Source organism: Mustela putorius, unplaced genomic scaffold (genome assembly GCF_011764305.1).
Source record: "Mustela putorius furo isolate JIRA1106 unplaced genomic scaffold, ASM1176430v1.1 tig00000551_pilon_pilon_pilon, whole genome shotgun sequence".
NCBI classification, from domain to species: Eukaryota; Metazoa; Chordata; class Mammalia; order Carnivora; family Mustelidae; genus Mustela; species Mustela putorius.
In genome coordinates, this window is record NW_025421412.1 from 867,465 (window position 1) to 884,043 (window position 16,579).

Genomic DNA, 16,579 nt, shown 5'->3' on the forward strand with positions numbered 1-16,579 from the left:
GCTAATTTCTACAGAAAGACCCTGCAGGGCTTGGGGCTCCACCGCGTGTGCGTGGAGCTGCCCGCGGGCTCGGGGACATGCAGAACCCCAGCGGAGGCTCGGACCCAGCAGGCGTGGGGTGGGCCTGGGAACCTGCGTCTCCGGTAAGGCCCCAGGATGCTGATGCTGCTGGCAGGGGCCCACTTTGAGAAGCAGTGATCTCCAGCATGACCCCTCCCCCAACTCCCAAAATGCAGTGAGCAGCTCAGCAGCCGCCAGACGCGGGGCAGCGACAGGCCCCTCCTCCTTCCGCTGCGCTGGCCCCACGCCGCGCGGACGTGTCTCGGCCTCTGTGTCACTGTGTCGTCAAAATGAGCAGCTCGGCCACACGTTCCCTGCCGCTCCGCGCACAGGGCTGTGACGGGCCTGAGAGGAAAGCCCCGTCCTGCTCCCTCCAATTCTCCCAGCCTGGAAGGAGCTGGACGGCCGTGTCAAAGAGGGGAAAGGGGAGGTGACCGTCCCAGGCCCGCTTGCACGGGGGGTTGCTGACCAGGGCAAGACCAGACACAGCCGCCAGCTCGAGAAGTCCGGCGGAGTCCTGCGGCACACGCGCCGTCAAGACGGACACGTTCTGATTCCGGGGCTTCTGAGCCCGTGACTGGCTCAGAGAAAACCGTGTCTCAGGCAGCCCGGGGACACGTGCACTCGGTGACCCCACGGGTTAGGAGACTGCGACAGGGTCTGAAGTCATGACTGTGTCCCGCGGAAACTTTGACAAGGACAGCCCAGCACAGCGCACGTCGGAACAAGACATACCCGTTCCAGGAAGCACCTCCCAACCAGCTCCGGGCAGTCCGTGTAGCCCTCCAGCTCCCTGAGGAATATCCTAGGCAGAGAAGGTCCCCCTTAGGTCACATGAAGAGCCGAAGTAGACTCCAGCCACGGATGAATAATGTTACTCCCCAAGTCCCGCTTATTTCTGACTCGGGACAGTCGGGGGGCAGTGAGCTGGGCCCAGAACCCACGCCGGGCTCCCCGGGTTCTGCTGCGGCAAACTCGGGTTTAAGCAGACCCGGCCCCTTTGTGGGTCCCTTCGGGTCGCTGGCGTTGGCGTCCACACAGGAGTTAGGACAGCTACGTCTCTACCGGTCGGACGGGGAGGTGGGCGGGAGCCGGGCCTGCTGCGAGCACCCGCCCCTCCCACCCAGCTCTGCAGGTGCGCGCCCAGGAGCCCGGGGTCAGTCCCACCTCGGTGGGGGCTCCCTGGGCTCAGCTCACTGCGGCTTCGAGCCCCCAGCGGCCCGGGCCTGTGGCTTGGCCCGAGCCGAGGTCATCTGACCTGTGACCGCTCTGTGGGAAGAGACGGGACCCGGGGGGCCCGGCAGCAGATGGGCGACCCTCTGTGAGCGACTGGGTGACTGCGGCCGAAGGCATGTGGTCGGACCGAAGTCCCCAGGGCCCCCACCAGCCCAGAGGAGGCTTCGCTGTCTGTCCCACTGCCCCTCTCCCCGCCGCGCATCCTGCCTCTGCCTCCGCACGTCCTTTCCCACGCGCTCACGCAAACTGCCGCGGGCAGCCGGGGGTGGGCGGCTGCAGGAGGGTCCTTCGTACCGCCCCCAAAGCCACGGCAGCCGCCGACTGCGCTCGTGAGGGGGAAGAGGCAGGACAGAATGTCTGCCATTGCCTCCTTTTCAAGGACGAACGCGGGGACAAAACGGGCCTTGCCGAGTGGTGTGATTTTGGTGCCACCCCAGAGGGCCGCACGCACACACTGAGCGGGGCTGGCCACTGGTGGCCCGGCAGGAGTGGGGCTGCTCTTGTGTCCTCAAAGCCCCAGCTACTGCCCAGCAGGAGGACGGGCCACCTGTGACGGCCTGCAGGCGCCTCCCCTCTGAGCCACTGTCCTGCGGCAGCCCCTGAGCACCTGTGCCTGGGAGGAGGGACAGATGCTCTGCACCGGCAGGCCACGGCCCGGGGCCCACGTGCAGCCGGCTCCCTGCGGGCGCCGTCTCAGGGGCAGACCCCACCAGGCAGGCGTCGTCAGAGGAGGGCCTGACCTGTTATGAAAGTGGTAGATCTCCTCCATGTTTCCAAACAGAACGTCCTTCTTGTTCTGGAGACCTGGTGACACGAGGTGCGCCATGAGGGGGTTATCGAGTTCTGCGGCGTAGCCCTGCGGAGGAGGGGAGAGGCTGGCGGGGCTCCGCGGACTGTGGCGGGTTCCATGGACAGTCAGCGGGTAGGGGACACCTCCCAGGACTTAGAAAGTGAATCCACCCTGATGAATTCATGGACCGTTTCTGAGACGACCACCCAGACCCGCACAGAGGAACAGGAGTGACCACAGGCGGCGCCCGTTTTAGGGGTTGTGAGGGCTTCCGCCCTCTGCCTTTCAATCTCTGGGCACTCACGTAACTGGTATGAAGGAGAGAAATTTTATGTGTACTCCGAGATGCATCATTTCAACATCTACACCCCTGTAACCACCATCCCGACCGGGATCTAGAACATTCCAGTGCCTACCAGCCCCGAGGCCTCTACTCTGCTCCTCCACACGGACGGGGCAGCTCAGCTGTTCCTGCAAGGGAATCCCACACAGGCCTATCTGACCCCTGCTCCTAACCACAGGCTCTGGGGTCAGCCACGCTCCCGGGACAGCCACGCTGTCTTCCTTGCTGGCGGAGCAGGTCCCTGTGCCGAGGCAACCACATCTCCTCGTCCCTGGTCCCACTGACGGATGAGTTTGTTCTAGCTTGGGGCCGTCTGAGTAAAGCTGCTGCCTTCCTCTCACGCTCTGTGTGTAGGGTGAGCCGGCCTACAGGCTCCCGGGGGCGCCTCTGCCGGTCCCCCACGCAGGCTCACCTCCAGGACACAGAGCAGCTCCTCCACGTAGACCCGTTCTGTATCCAAGAGCTCGTTCATCACATGCCTGTGGCCAGAGGTGTGTTAGAGCTGGAAGGGCACAGAGAGAAGCCCCAGGGCGGGATGCACGGGAAGAGGAGGGCTCAGGAGAGAAGCAGCACCGGCCCGGGGTGTGGGCCGCGGAGCCGGGGGCGGGTCAGGGCGGTGAGCACGGCGGCACATCTGTCTCCAGTGAACCACACGGTCTCGCCACTGGGGGCTTGAATGGGGGCGGGGAGGGCACCAGCCATTTCAATCACCAAAATTCTGCCTAAGGAACCAGGGACAAAAGGCTCTTCTAGGGAACACCAGCTCTGTCTTGGCTCTGGACGTGGTCTCACCAGACAGACAGACCCACGCATGCCCACATGTGCTTTGTGACACCCACGTTGGGGTGGACGTGTACAGACCCCACCCCCTCGGGCCCGTGGATGTTCAGACCCCCCGGGGCCAGAGGCTGAGGTCCGAGAGGCTCGCGCGTGCCGTCCCTGGACCGGACACTCACCTCCGCAAGATGGCCAGGCCCTCCTCCTCATCCCCCGTCGAGCTGCTCCGGCCTGGCCGGCTCTCGCTCATCTCGCTCTGGGGAGAGAACCACACGTGCTGCCTCCGGTGTCCAGACACGAGAGGGCGCGGCCCTACGCCCTGACTTCAAGGAACCCACCCTCACTTCCGCTGGGTAGGGAGCCGCGGTCCCACGGCAGGGACGTCCCACAGCACGGGCCGGGCCAGGGAGCCGGGGGGCGGGATTATACCAGAAGGAGAGCCACCATGGGAGAGCGGCCTGCACAGTGGCCTCACCTTGGCCCTCCTGTAGGGCCCTCTCCGGAGCCCGCTGCCCTCAGAACTGTTCTCAGAGCCCCTCCGGCTGCCTGGTTTGGGAAGAAAGGAAGAAGGAAGGTGTCGCTTCGTGTCTTCCTGCAGGGGAGAGGCCGCACCCGCGAGCTGGGAGCGCCTGGCACTGTTGCAGAAACCGGAGCGAGCCCCTGTCGCCCCACAGGAGGGGCACAGAAGCCGAGGAGACGCAGAGCAGAGGGAGGCGGGTGGCAGACCGGGGAGGGAACATGGAGCCGAGGCCGTGCACACACGGGACCCGGACCCCCCTGGGCCAGGGGCACCGTCTCCAACGATGGGACTCGCACGCATTGGAGGCGGTGGGCGGGAGTCGGCTCTCCAGGGTCTCACCACCTTACAGCCACCTTGTCGAAGCCCCAACGCGGACAGCAGGCAGAGGCTGCCGCAGATAGGGCTCTGGGCAACGGTGTGGCCACTCGCTCGGCCTCGGAGGAGACCACGAGGAGTTGGGGCTGTGGGGGGCTTTGGGCCGTGGTCGGAGAACTGTTCCGGCACCAGCACTGAGGACAGACAGGCTGAGACGGACGAGTCCAGAAAGAGCCCCGTGACGGCTAGCAGACGGCACACAATGGGCACGTGCCAATAACACTTTATTCACAAGGGCCCGCCACGGCCCGGAAGGACAGTGGAAGCACACACCTGGAGAGGGGCAGGGTGATTTCGTGAGCGCCTCTGGCCGGGGGGCCACGGGCTGCACGGGCCGCATCTGCTTGGCCGCCAGCTTCTTCAGGCTGGCCTGTCTCCGATGGAACATCTCCTCCATGCCCTCTTGCTTCTGGAAGACCTTCTGCACGTGCTCCTGAAGGGACAGGGTGAACGGACCCGTGAGCAAGAGACTCCACCAGTGTCAGAAGCAGGCCCTCCTCTGTGCCTGGGACACAGCGCCACAGCTGCCACACAGCAATCCTGCACTCGGCGCTTGCTGCGGCTGGGAGACGTGGGATGGCGTGGACGTGGATTGTGGACTTGGGGAGAGAGTCCACTGGACGGGAGGGACATGAGGCCGCCATGGGTCTGCAGACAGCGGGCCGGGTGAGAGTCGGGCCCTGGGTCAGTGCGACATGTGGCAGGGCCCACAGTGGCTGCTCCGACAAGAACACGGTCCCTGCAGGGAAGGACCCTGGAGGCAGGAAGACAGCCCTCGAGGAGCCGCTGCAGGAAGAGAAACTGAGCCGCACGACTGTCCAGGACACTCGGAGAGGTCATGGCAGGATTCTTGTGCACACCCCGGAGTGACTCCCCACTGTCGGCACAGTCCCGGCTCTGCTCACCATCAGGTCTTTCGTGAGGATGGATTCGTAGTCCTGGTAAATTTTACTGAGCTCCTGGATCTTATTCTCTGCGCCAGTTTCCAGAAATTTCTCGATTTCCTGCAGGGCCGCCTCGGCGCCATCCTGGGACTGGCACTTGTCAACTGGCTGCGAGGCCAGCAGGTAGATGCCCTGGTCGCACCATTTCATGGACTGGACACGCCGAGCGTGGCCGAGGGAGAGAAGGCACCATCAGAGGCCGTGTCCTGGCGGGTCGGGAGGCGCGCTCTGCCTGGCCTCCTCCCGGCCATCCTGCCCCCCCACGATCTGGGACTGTGCGGCATGCCAACCCACAAGGGGCCCGGGCGGAACTCGTTCCCACAGAGGCCGTGCAGGAAATTAGCCACATGTGGCTTTGGTCCTTGGAAGAACCGTCAGTGGGGGCAGGGAATTCTAGAGAATAGGCCACAGGGACTTGTGGTTGGCGGGGACTGTGGTCCATGGGGAAGGACCCAGCCACACGGGGTCTGTGGTCAGTGGGGGACTGTGGTCCGCGGGGATGGAGCCTGCCACGTGGGGTGGTGGCGGGGGTCTCACCGCTTCCAGGAGGTGGTGCAGCTCCAAGGACTTGCTAAGTAACTCCCTCCGCCGCTCCACCTCGGCCACGAACTGCTCACACAGGTGCTGGAGCTCGTGGCACTTGGGGCGGATGGAGTCCACGGCATAGTGCTTGCTGTCGATGAGCTGCTCGCCCTCCAGGGACAGGCCGCGGGCGCGCTCCACGGAGGCCTGCGTAGACAACCGCCCAGACGTGTGGCTCAGGGTCGGTCGGTGAAAGCGCACAGCTTTCTGGGAGGGTCAGCAGGGCTGGGGCTGGGGGTAGGGGTGACAGTGGGAGGAGTATGGGGGGGGTTAAGAGTGGGAGGCGTCGGTGGGGTCGGGCAGAGGCTGTGCTGCCCTCCCTCGGCTCTGGGACGTCCCCCATCGGATATGAGAGAGCCCCCTGCCCCCGCCTGCTCAAGTGATAGCCCGGTGCCCTGAACAGCCCCCGACTGCTGCGGCCCACACCCGCCCCATGTGCTCACGCTCGACTTGTCCTCGAAGCTGGCGAGGTCCTTCAGGAGGTGCTCTGCGTGTGCCCGGCTGTTGCCCACGTCGGTGAAGGTTGCTATCTTCTGGGCCAGTGCATCTAAGGAGGCTTTGACCTGAGACACAGGAGGAGCGGGAGGCCCGGGCCCAGGTCAGGCATGGACGGAGGAGAGAGGAGCCAGGCCCTCCTCGGGAAGCGGGGCAGAGGGACACACGCTCAGAAGTCACAGCCTACGGGGCAGGTCTCCCGTGGGTGAGAACAACGCTCTTCCTCTGAGCCCGGGAGTGAAGCACGATGTCCGCTGTCACCGTTTAGCCAGAGCAGGACGGCTGTGCCCACACGGAGAAGCGGAGTCGCCAGCGACCAGACAACGGACAGGCAGGAGAGGGGAGAACCAAGCTGTCCCTGTTTGCACAAGACCTAATCGTCTATGTAGAAAATCCCCCAAACTCTGCCGAACTAACAGAATAGAAGTGAGTTCAGCAAGGTGTCAGGGGATAAACGCACGAAAATCAGTTGTATTTCTCCATACAGAAAAGTACACAAACACCAGAACTAAAACCACCATCTACAGTTGCTCAAAAACGAACGACTCGGGTATAAAATCAAGCCAAACCCCCACTGAGCTGGTCTGAAAAGTGCCGAGCGGAGGCGAGGAGCCTCGGAGCACCCGGGGGACGGACGCGGTCGACGGCAGGGCCAATGCGGCAAAGACAGCGACAGACCCCAGCAGCAGACGGAACACCGTTCCTCTCAAACCCAGCGGAACGCCGCAGATCTAGGAAGACTGTTTGAAAATGTGTGTGGAAAAGCGGAGGAACCGGAGGAACGAAGACGATTTGGGGCGCGAGAGGCGGGGAAGGAAAGCCCACCTGACCTCGAGTCCAGTGCACGGCCCGAACCGCGAGACGGCGTCGCTGGACGCACGGACCCGAACCGCGAGACGGCGTCGCTGGACGCACGGACCCGAACCGCGAGACGGCGTCGCTGGACGCACGGCCCGAACCGCGAGACGGCGTCGCTGGGCGCACGGCCCGAACCGCGAGACGGCGTCGCTGGACGCACGGCCCGAACCGCAAGACCGCGTCGCTGGACGCACGGGCCCGAACGGATCCCCCTCCCTGGTTCTTGACGGAAGGGGAAGCAGGCGGCCAGAGCGAAAAACCGGCCGTGCCCTGACTCTCGCCCCACGTGTGGGTTAACTCAGACGGATCGTGGGCTGAATCGAAGTCGAAGATGTCACAGAGGAAAAGCCCCAGAGAACATACTCGGGACCGAGGTTTTAGGATCGATGCCAGAAGTATGACCCTTCACAGAAAAACCGACACAGTGGACTTTATCAAAACGACAAGCTTTGGCATCGGAAAGCCCATCCGAGGATGGAGACGCAGACCGGCTCAGGAGCAGCCGCTCCGGCCTCACACCTGAGCGGGACTAGGAGCCAAATCCCAGCAGTAAAACACCCAAACCCAAACCCAAACCAAGATGATCTAGTCGGAAAATGGGCAGCAACAGGAGGAGAGGCTTTTCCCCGAGACGGACCGTGGACTGGGGGCCGGGAAGGCGGCTCCTTGTCACCGGCCGCAGGGGGACGCTCGGCAGAGCCACCGCGGGCCTGGGGCGTCGGCAGCAATGAGGGGGCCGAGAAGCCGCGCCCCTCCCGCCTGCCGCCGGGCGCACGAGGCGGGCGCTCCGGGAACTGGTCGCAGCTTCTCAGCCAAACGTGCAGCCACGCCCTGCGGTCCGGGGCCCAACCTCAGAGAAACGACAACTGTGTTCACACAAAAGCCGGACGTGACGCTGATGACAGCTTTTCCACCACAGCCAAATCCTGGCAACGGCCCAGATGCTCCTCAACAGGGCAAGGGTAAGCCGTGGCTCCCCGGCACCCCGGGACCCTGAGTACCCAGCGGCAACGAGAGTGAACTTGCAACACCTGCACTGACCCTGCAGAGAGCCACGCCCAGAGGGCTCCCCACTTCTAGAGCATTCCGGAAGTGCCGGCATAGGGAGACAGAGTAGACCAGGGGCTGCCCGGGCTTCGGGAGGAGGTGGGAGGCGAGGGTTCGGGAGGGGGAGGGGCGGGCGGCGTGGAGGGAGGCGTGTCTACAGTAGGGAGCCCGGGTCTGCGCGGGGACGGGATATTCCGTGTGCCGACCGCATCAGCGTCAGCTCCGGGACCCTGAGCTCGTCTGGGGGGACGCGTCTCTGTGGGAAGCCGCCCGAGGGTCTGAGGGGTCTGGCTGGGTTACTTCACAACCACACACGAGTCCGCCGCTGGGGTTTTGTCGTGAGTCTCGCGAGCCTTCCTCAGCCCCCCGGAAGGAGGTGACGCAGGACTCGTCTCTGCGGGTCGCACGGGCTGGCTGCGGTCACCTCTCTGCCCAACCAGCGCTCCCGCACGCGTGTGCTACTGAACCAATCCCGTGTTCCTCGAAAGGTGCTTTGAGGGCTCTGGGGACATCGGGACGCGTGGTCCGCTCACCTGGCCTCGGCCACGGTTTTGCGGCTGAGTCACGCGGCACCTGGGGTCCTTGTTTCTTGCGCACTTGGGGTCCCCCCACCCTGACCAGAGGGACGAGGAGAAATGTCGTTACGTGGCAGGACGAGGACACGCAGACGGCTCGGCACGCTCCCATAAATAATGATCAATGGCTTCGGCAGAGTCCCATCCAGACGGACACCATGGCTGGCCTTATGCCCGTGCATCACCCACATGTGTCACCCCCACGTCACCCCGTCACCCCTGCGTCACCCCAGTGCGTCACCCTCACAGCCCCTGTGCTATGGAGCCAGCCCGACTGTTGCTCCCGGTTCTGGGGTCCTAGGGCCGTGCCCGGCGCGCAGCAGGCGCAGGACACCGGCTGAGGGAGCGCACAGACGGCTCCGGGACCGTCCACCGGGAACGCGGAGGGCAGCGCACACCGACCGCAGACAGCGGGACCTGCTGGGGCAGCGGCTCCCGGCCACACGCGTCGGGGTCTGGTCCCGCCAGGTCTCGCGGCTCGTGTGGCGCACAGAGACTGCCAACTGCCACGGTCGCCTGGGCAGCTGGGCCGCCGCGGCCGGTAGATCCGGGCCCCTCGCCCGTTGCCCGTGCTCGGCCACTCACCTCGCGGAAATCCTGCTCGAACTGCCGCAGCTGCAGGCACTGCCGGAGCTTCTGCTCGTGCTTCGCCCAGAACTCATCGAAAGCGGCCTCGGTCTCGGTCAGCTGGTCCAGGAGCCTGGGTGCCAGAGAGGCCGTATCGGTGCACTGACCTGGGCATGTGTCTGTGCCTGCCCTGCCCCGCCTCCCCTCTACGCACTGCACACGGGACTCGCGGGGACGACCTGGCCGGGGCCTGGTGGAAGGGCCCCCTGCAGAGCTGCTGCCCCCGCACTTCACGCCCAGGGGCCGCCCGAAATCCCCCCAGGGTCCGCAGCAAAGGGCTGGGCAGAGCGGGCGGCGGTTTGGGCCTCCGACTGCTGATGTCCGCTGGAGGTGAAGGGGGCAGCGAGCCGACATCCCCTGACCCCGCACCTTCCTTCTCTGGGGTCTGGACGGAGAGCGTGTCAGCGGGAAGGACACGCCACGCCCTTGCTTCCCGTTAGGACAAGGAGATGGGGCCCCTGTGTCCCCTGTTGCCCTGTCTTCAGGCCAGGGCCTCCTGCTCCCACCCCTGGCCAGGGCGCTCACCTCTGCACAGTGGTCTGGTTGTCTAGCTGGTCCTGGTTCAGGCTCTGCTCCCCACACTTGCCCAGAGGCTCCCTGATGTTCTCCAGAAGGCTCCGCCCCTCATCCAGTGCCAGCTTCATGTCCTCCTGCGGGGACAGCACAGCGCCCGGCACCCGGGCTCACTCCCATGTCTCCCATAGAGCTGCCGAAGGACGGCAGGTGTCCAGAGACTCCTCTGGCTGTGGCCAGGGCACAGCGAGGGCTACGGGTCACTTGGAGGCAGCAGGAGGAGGGAAGAGACCAGCAGGAAACCGGACCTCTGCGTTCCTGCTTCCGTGGCATCCTCACCGTCAGAAGCGAGGGGAGTGCGGGTTCCTGGGGGTGGGGCCAGCCCTGACCCAGAGCCACGGCCAGCCCAGCTCAGGCTCCTTGGGTGCCGTCCCCCAGATCAGCCCGCTGTCCCCCACACCTGCTGTCTGGAAGGCGTGGGCAGACACCTGGCCTTGCTTGTGTTAATCAGCAGCAGAAGCTCATGGCCAGTGGCCCGGCCGTCTAGACAGCAAAGGAGCCACTCAGAGAGAGGCTAGCAGCTCCGGCGGCTCTCAGACCCCACCCACTCAGGCCGCATGCAGGAGAGGGCACTTTCAGTCCCCGGAGCGCTCGCTGTGCCTTCGACGTGGCCGCAGGCCGGTCTTGCCCGAGGCACAAGGGGCCCCTCCTCTCCCCCATCTCCCACCGAAGCCACACGTACCTTCGCTTTGTCCTTCTTCTCTGTGTGTGCGCAGAGCACCGAGGTCGTGGACGGCACGTCGTTGGGCAGCTCCGTCTCGGCCAGCTCGGTGCCGAAGGACTGCAGCATCTGAGCCGTCTGCTTTACCATGAGGGCGAAACCTTCGATCGCCTTGGGAAGAGGGGGAACCATCACCGAGCTGTGCACCGCGCACCCTCCTGCTGCTCGGAAAGCAGGTGTCCGGTGCGGAGCCCATGGGGGGCGTCCTGGGGCAGAGGTGGGGCCCCAGCCAGCCTGACCCGCATGAGCAGAGGGGCTCCTGAGGCCCCGACTTGTCCAGAAACCTACCGGGCTCTGTCTACACGGGTCCTCCTCAGCTAGAGTCCTTCTACGCTCCGTCTCCCCCCCACCCCAGGGGCTGTCCTTCCTGTCCGGTCTCCGAGCCCAGAGGAATCCCCTCCCAAACTCATTACTCATGTTGCTGCTTCAGATGACTGAGGTCCACTGAGACCATCTCCTCATTTTGGGGGAACACAACTGAGGTTACTAGGAATACGTCTTTGGAAACAGCAGCATCGTCATGCAAAATCTCTCCAGCCGCTCAGGTCGGGATCAGGGAGATGCACAGCCCACCCTGCATGCGGGCGGCCAGGGGACTCACTGTGCGGTGACACAGCCACCTGGTGTGGCAGTAATCCAGGGTCCCGCCCAGGTCCTCAGTTAGCTGGGACTTGTCGATGTAACCGTGTAATTCGGGTACTGAGCTCAGCATTATGACCTGGAGGACAGAAGCCGCCCCCATGAGGAGACCACCCAGCAGATGCGGAGGGACGATGCTCTCCCGCTGGTCACTAGTGGCGGCTGCGTGGACAGGAGGCATCTGGCTTTGGGCCCGGGCTTAACTCCTGCTCTACCCCTCCCGGGCTGGCCGACCAGCTCTCAGGGCCTCAGCATGCACTGGGCTGTGACGACTGAAGTCAGCATCGAAGGCAGGCATTCGAGCCCCAACAAGAGCTGGGCTCAGCCGACACTGGGTGTCCCGCAGGCGTTATCAGCTCCCTGGGGGGGCTCCTGGCAGTAACTGAGCGGGACTCCGCTTCAAAAGGACGTCGGTTTGTCCCTATGCCCACAGAAACCCAGTGGGGTCACCGCAGGCATGCCAGAGTCTGGGCTGTGCCCTTCCGTGGGATCCAGGACACTCTCCCCATGGACTTGTCTCTCGCTTGCCCTTTCTGGGACGTTCTGTCCACGAGTTCTGGATCAAGGCACAGCTGTCGCTTCGTAAACTGTGGGACAGATGCTGGCAGACATGTCCTGAGAGGGTTAGTCCAAAGGGCTGCGTTCACCATCTTGGGTGTCAGTTTAAAGCTTGGGTCTTGCCCAGGAGGTTCTGTCCCCAAAGGATGCGTGACAACGTCTGGAGATGTTTCTGATTGTCACGGTGTGGGCTGTCGCTGAATCCCACCCCATCACAGAGGGAAACGCAGTCGGGACTGTCCACGGTGCCGAGATCCCGCGAGCCACGACCTTCAGGCAGAAGCGGCTGAAACGTCCCTGAGGTGGCCGGGGTCTCAGCAGAGAGGACTCCGCCCCTCCAACAGCAAAGCCTGGCCACCTTCCCTGTGACCACATGACCAAAGCCTGGCCACCTTCCCTGTGACTCCTGTGTCCCAGCTGAGCCCTGCACATGCTTCGCGTACATTTACGTGGCGGAGAGGAGGTAGGGCCGTTTCTCTTAACGTTTTCTGTCCAGTCTGAGGTCAGCACGCAGCACCCAGACCGGACATTTTGCGAAAATGATCACATTTTAGCAGTGGTGGTCGCAAGAGGATGTTTTCTACTTTTCAAGGGTTATCGAAAATGGATCGGCTGAAGGCCCTGGTGGTGATTTCAGTGAAAGCTGTTCTTGGGAACTCACTGATTTGGACCAGTTGTGCCCTTTGCAGGGGAGACCACAGCCCTTGGGATGGGCCCCGTATGCTGTCCTTGGGTGTCTGCGTCAAGGCCTGCTGCAGCCAGGTGCGCTCGCCCTGAGTAGGGTAAGGCTGGACACACGGGGGTCATGAGGCTGGAGGAGACCGCGCACGGGTGGATTTCGGGCTGGGCCACTACCGTCCGGTGGTGTCTCCATGGCTTTGTCCTGGCCCGTCCCCAGGAAACGGGCCATCAGAAGTGAAGGCATCCAGTGCTTCAAACCAGGAGTGCACCGGTGTCCCCAAGACCCCCAGCCTGCGGTTTAGGGCTGCTGAGGGCAACTCGTCCATGAGCCTGTGATGCCTCCCTCAGGGCCCCTGACCCTGACCGCGCAGAGTGCCCACCAGCCGGCACACGGAGGAAGAGGCAGCACAGGCCTCACGGACAACCACCGCCACGGGACGCGTAGGCCGGCAAACACGATCTGGTACGTACTGTCAGGAGCTTACGAGGCCTGGGGTTGGCCCTGTACGTTCTCGTCCTCTGCACCAGAGAACAAGTGATTTCCTGGAGGACACATGCACCGGGGCCCCGGCCCCATGCTGCCCCCAGAGGAGCCGGCGAGACTGAGCAGGGGTCACGGGAAACCGGCTTCCTGCGGGCACCCAGGTAAGGGACCCTATGCGGTCTTCTGTTCTCAAGGACAGGGGCGGAGGCATGCAGCGCCCTTTCTGGGGCTGCCCGTGCCGGGGGCCACCCACCCCGCTGCTGGCCCCCATTGCCCTGGCCCCCGCCTTGTCCCCGGCACTGGCAGAGCCTGTCTGTTCCTCACTAGGAGGCTGACGATGGCTCTCAGCCCACTGGCCTCTCTTTTTCTTCAGCCCGACCCCCGCCGGTAAGAATGTTCCAGACTCATGGCTCTCGGCACCTGCACCCCACAGCGACCCGTCCAAGGCACAGTGGGGACGCGCGGCCTGGGGAGCGGCAGGGACAGAAGGCCTGTGTGCACAGACCAGCTCTTCCCGCCAGAGCCACGCGATCTGCGCGGCTGCCCCGGAGCTTCGTTCTTGCGCGTGGCCCAGAGCACGGTGACCACCCCTCGGTCCGCCTGCAGCACGGACACGGGACACACTTACCGGCACCTTCATGTTGAAGTCATCTCTGTTGAATTTGAGCGCCAGGTCCGAGAGGGTCCTTTGGAGCAACCCCGTGGGCCGCAGAACCAGCACAAGCCGGAGGTTTGCCGGGAAGGACGCCTGCAGGGGGAGAGCAGGGCCGTGGGAGGGCCGTGGGCCGGCGTGTGGTGGGGCATGGAACCTCGCGCCGGCCGCGGGCCGCAGGGTCCACACGGGGGGACGAGCAGAAGTGGCTGCTGACCCCGGGATCTGGAGACACAGCCCCCTTCTGAAAAGGAAGGAGAAGGTCAGGCTGCTGGCAAACACCCCGAGGTTAGCCCCTCTGAGTCTGAAGCGCATCACACTTGTTCCAGGCCGAATGGTGTCCCTCAGAGTCACATGTCAAGTCCAAACCCCAGTGTCTTGGGACGTGACTTTCAGAGACAAGGTCTTTCCAGAGCTGACCAGGTTTGCATGAGGTCATTACCGCGGTCCCTGAGCCAATGTGCCTGGTCCTTATGGAAGGGAGACCCTCGGGCACGGACACACGGAGACTCTGTGTGAAGACGGCAGAACACATCTGCCAGGCGAGGAGCCCCAGAGGTCACCAGGAACCTCCACAAGCTGGGGCAGGGACCGTGTCCCACTCGTGGCCCCACGACCAAGCTGCCAGCACCTACACCTCAGACCTCTGGCTCCAGACCATGGGGCAGTGACTCTGCCGCTCCCAGCCCCCCAGTCTGGGGGCGCTTTGCAAGGACAGCCGCAGGGAACCAAGACACTTGTCAAGTGAACAGGAAGCCATAGAGACCCGCAGATGGGTCGTAAAACAAAGACAGGTTAGCTCACACGCCTCTAGATAGAGTCACCCCAGTACACTCGCAGACCAGCCCTGCCTGCAAGGGGCGTGACCTCGGGCAAGTGCCCGGCCTCCCTGTGCCTGTTTCCCCGTCTGGAACACGCAGCGTTCCGTGCTTACACGGAGCCTCAGAAACGAGGTGTGACGGTTAGTAAAAGCCCATTCCAGGCGCCAATTACTCCCAGACGCTGATTTCCGGGGAGACCCCGTCACCGAAGGCAGAGGTTCTGAAGGAACGAGTCGGGTTTCCACGCGGCTGTGCCGAAGCAGCGGAACATGACGTACAGCAGAGAACAGCACAGCCTGAGATGAGCAAAGCCCGCAGGGCAGCCTGGAGACCCTGCTGTGTGTCCCGGCGTCTTCACGGTCCACCCGCCGATGGACGCTCGGGCTGCCGCCGTACCCCAGGCCCCTCCCATCCACCTGCTCTCAGTAGGGCCGGCGGACGCGAGCCCCGGCGCTAGGAGCCAGCAAGGAGCTGCCCGGGCTTTCTCCCCGTGACCCTCCCCATCCCGGCAGGCGTCCTTGGAGACACAGAGGCACCCGTCCCGGCAGCAGGACCTTGACAACACGTGTGCCCTGGGCCACCTTCCTCCCTGGCCGCCGTCACTGCCTGGGTGTGGGCTGCCACTGAGCCGGTGACAGCCCTGGTCAGGCCTCAGACCCGGGGCCCCCCCAAGTGTCTGATCCAGTGGGTGTCACAGGGGCTGGAGCTCCTGAGAGAAGCCAGTGCCTTAGGAGCAGGGACCCCGGGACAGCTCAGCTCCTGGCCCACAGGCCTAGGGGTCCCCCAGGTCAGCTGGTGGTGGGGTCCTGGTCTCTCCCCCAAAACCCCACAGCCGGATCTGCACTGAGCGGGTCTCTGGGGCCTCTGAGGCTGGGCCTGATCCCTGTGCGACAGCAAATCCCCGGAGCAGAGGAAAAGCCCAAGAAGCCCTGACCGAGGTCTGGACCCGTGGGCGTCGGCATGACCCAGGCTGGTGCCTTCGCCGTTGCCTAGAATGGCTGGTGGTCGGCCCTTACCCCGGGCTCTCCTGGTCGCCCCTTCCTCTCGGGCCCCGCGGCCAGTTCCAAAGCCAGTGACTCTCCCTCTGGCTCCTGCCCTGGGCTCCCCACTCTTCCCCGGGCAGGCTCCACTCCCTGCCCCACACCGCCCTGAGCCCATTCCCCACGGAAGGGCCATGGGACCCCGTGAGGAGTCAGCCGTGTCACGACACCCTCTGAGCAAGCCCTCCAGAGACGTCCCCACCCTGCAAACAGACCCGAGTCCAGACCCCGCCTGCGGCAGTCTCCCCAACCTTAGCCCTGCCCAGCGCCCCTGGGGCCCGAGGGCCTCACTCCACGAGGAAACGTACCTGCCCCCACCTCTCTTCAGGTTCGCCCCCAAACACTCAGGTTGCCCAAACACGCATCTCCCAGCCCTGATTCTCCGCTGTGCATGCCCCCGACCCAAGGCCACCGATGACCAGTGACCGTCCTGGGGTTCCCACCCCTGCCCGGCCACCACCCGTGGGTCACAGGGCCCTCCTCGCCTTCCCTCACAGCTCTTTGCCCCCCTGCCCACCTGCACACCAGGCCCCCACGTTTGGGCGGGCTCCTACACCTCCTTGCTGGGGTTTGAACTGCCACCCGCTTACTGCTGACCCTGGGCTATGTCTCCATCCCTGTGTGCTGGGCTTCTAGCGGGAGGCCCCCCCCACCTGTGGGCACCGCCCTCCCCCGGGCCCTAGGGCGCCGCTCACACTTGGTCATCCGCGCCTCGGGGTGGGAGGAAGCTCACACCCTCCCCAGTGTCCCCGACGTGTCTATGCGGCCCTGGGGACAAGACGTGGGCAGCGGGGTGCTGAGCCGTGTCCCAGCACGGCTGGACACATTGGGACACATCCACCCGCTGGCCCGCATCGGGCCTGGGGCACCCCAAGGTATGCCCCAGCAAGCCACGCCAGGTGCCCACGGTGAGGCGCCCATCCTGGGTCCCGTTCACGTGGACGGCCCCATGCCGTTCGGCTCCTTTGAGCAGAAAGGAAATGATTCAGAGGAACAGTGGTGAAGGTTGGGGGCCCCGTGGGCAGATTCTGGGTCACCTTCGAAGAGAGGGCTGCACCAATCTGTCACCAGTGTCTGCGACGTTTGCCACCACCATTTCAGGAAATCCCCTTATGAAAGTCTCCCTCCGGAGGTGACAAGGGTCATCTTTTCTAAATTTCAGTATTTTTATCACCCTCGTT

General features: G+C 64.4%; 1 protein-coding gene across 7 annotated transcripts in view; it reads right to left on the bottom strand.

Moving 5' to 3' along the window:
• MCF2L (MCF.2 cell line derived transforming sequence like) overlaps nt 1–16,579 on the bottom strand; it is a 128,520-nt gene that overhangs the window by 12,377 nt on the left and 99,564 nt on the right. For all 7 annotated transcript variants that reach the window (XM_045081275.1, XM_045081269.1, XM_045081268.1 and 4 more), the window contains 14 exons: nt 13,514–13,633; nt 11,125–11,241; nt 10,485–10,634; nt 9,755–9,879; nt 9,188–9,302; nt 6,071–6,190; nt 5,583–5,774; nt 5,007–5,198; nt 4,375–4,534; nt 3,682–3,752; nt 3,386–3,462; nt 2,842–2,908; nt 2,037–2,152; nt 796–865 (listed from right to left, as the gene is read on the bottom strand). In XM_045081275.1, the coding sequence (XP_044937210.1) occupies nt 796–865; nt 2,037–2,152; nt 2,842–2,908; nt 3,386–3,462; nt 3,682–3,752; nt 4,375–4,534; nt 5,007–5,198; nt 5,583–5,774; nt 6,071–6,190; nt 9,188–9,302; nt 9,755–9,879; nt 10,485–10,634; nt 11,125–11,241; nt 13,514–13,633 (1,692 nt within the window). The remainder of the gene's footprint in view (nt 1–795; nt 866–2,036; nt 2,153–2,841; nt 2,909–3,385; nt 3,463–3,681; nt 3,753–4,374; nt 4,535–5,006; nt 5,199–5,582; nt 5,775–6,070; nt 6,191–9,187; nt 9,303–9,754; nt 9,880–10,484; nt 10,635–11,124; nt 11,242–13,513; nt 13,634–16,579) is intronic.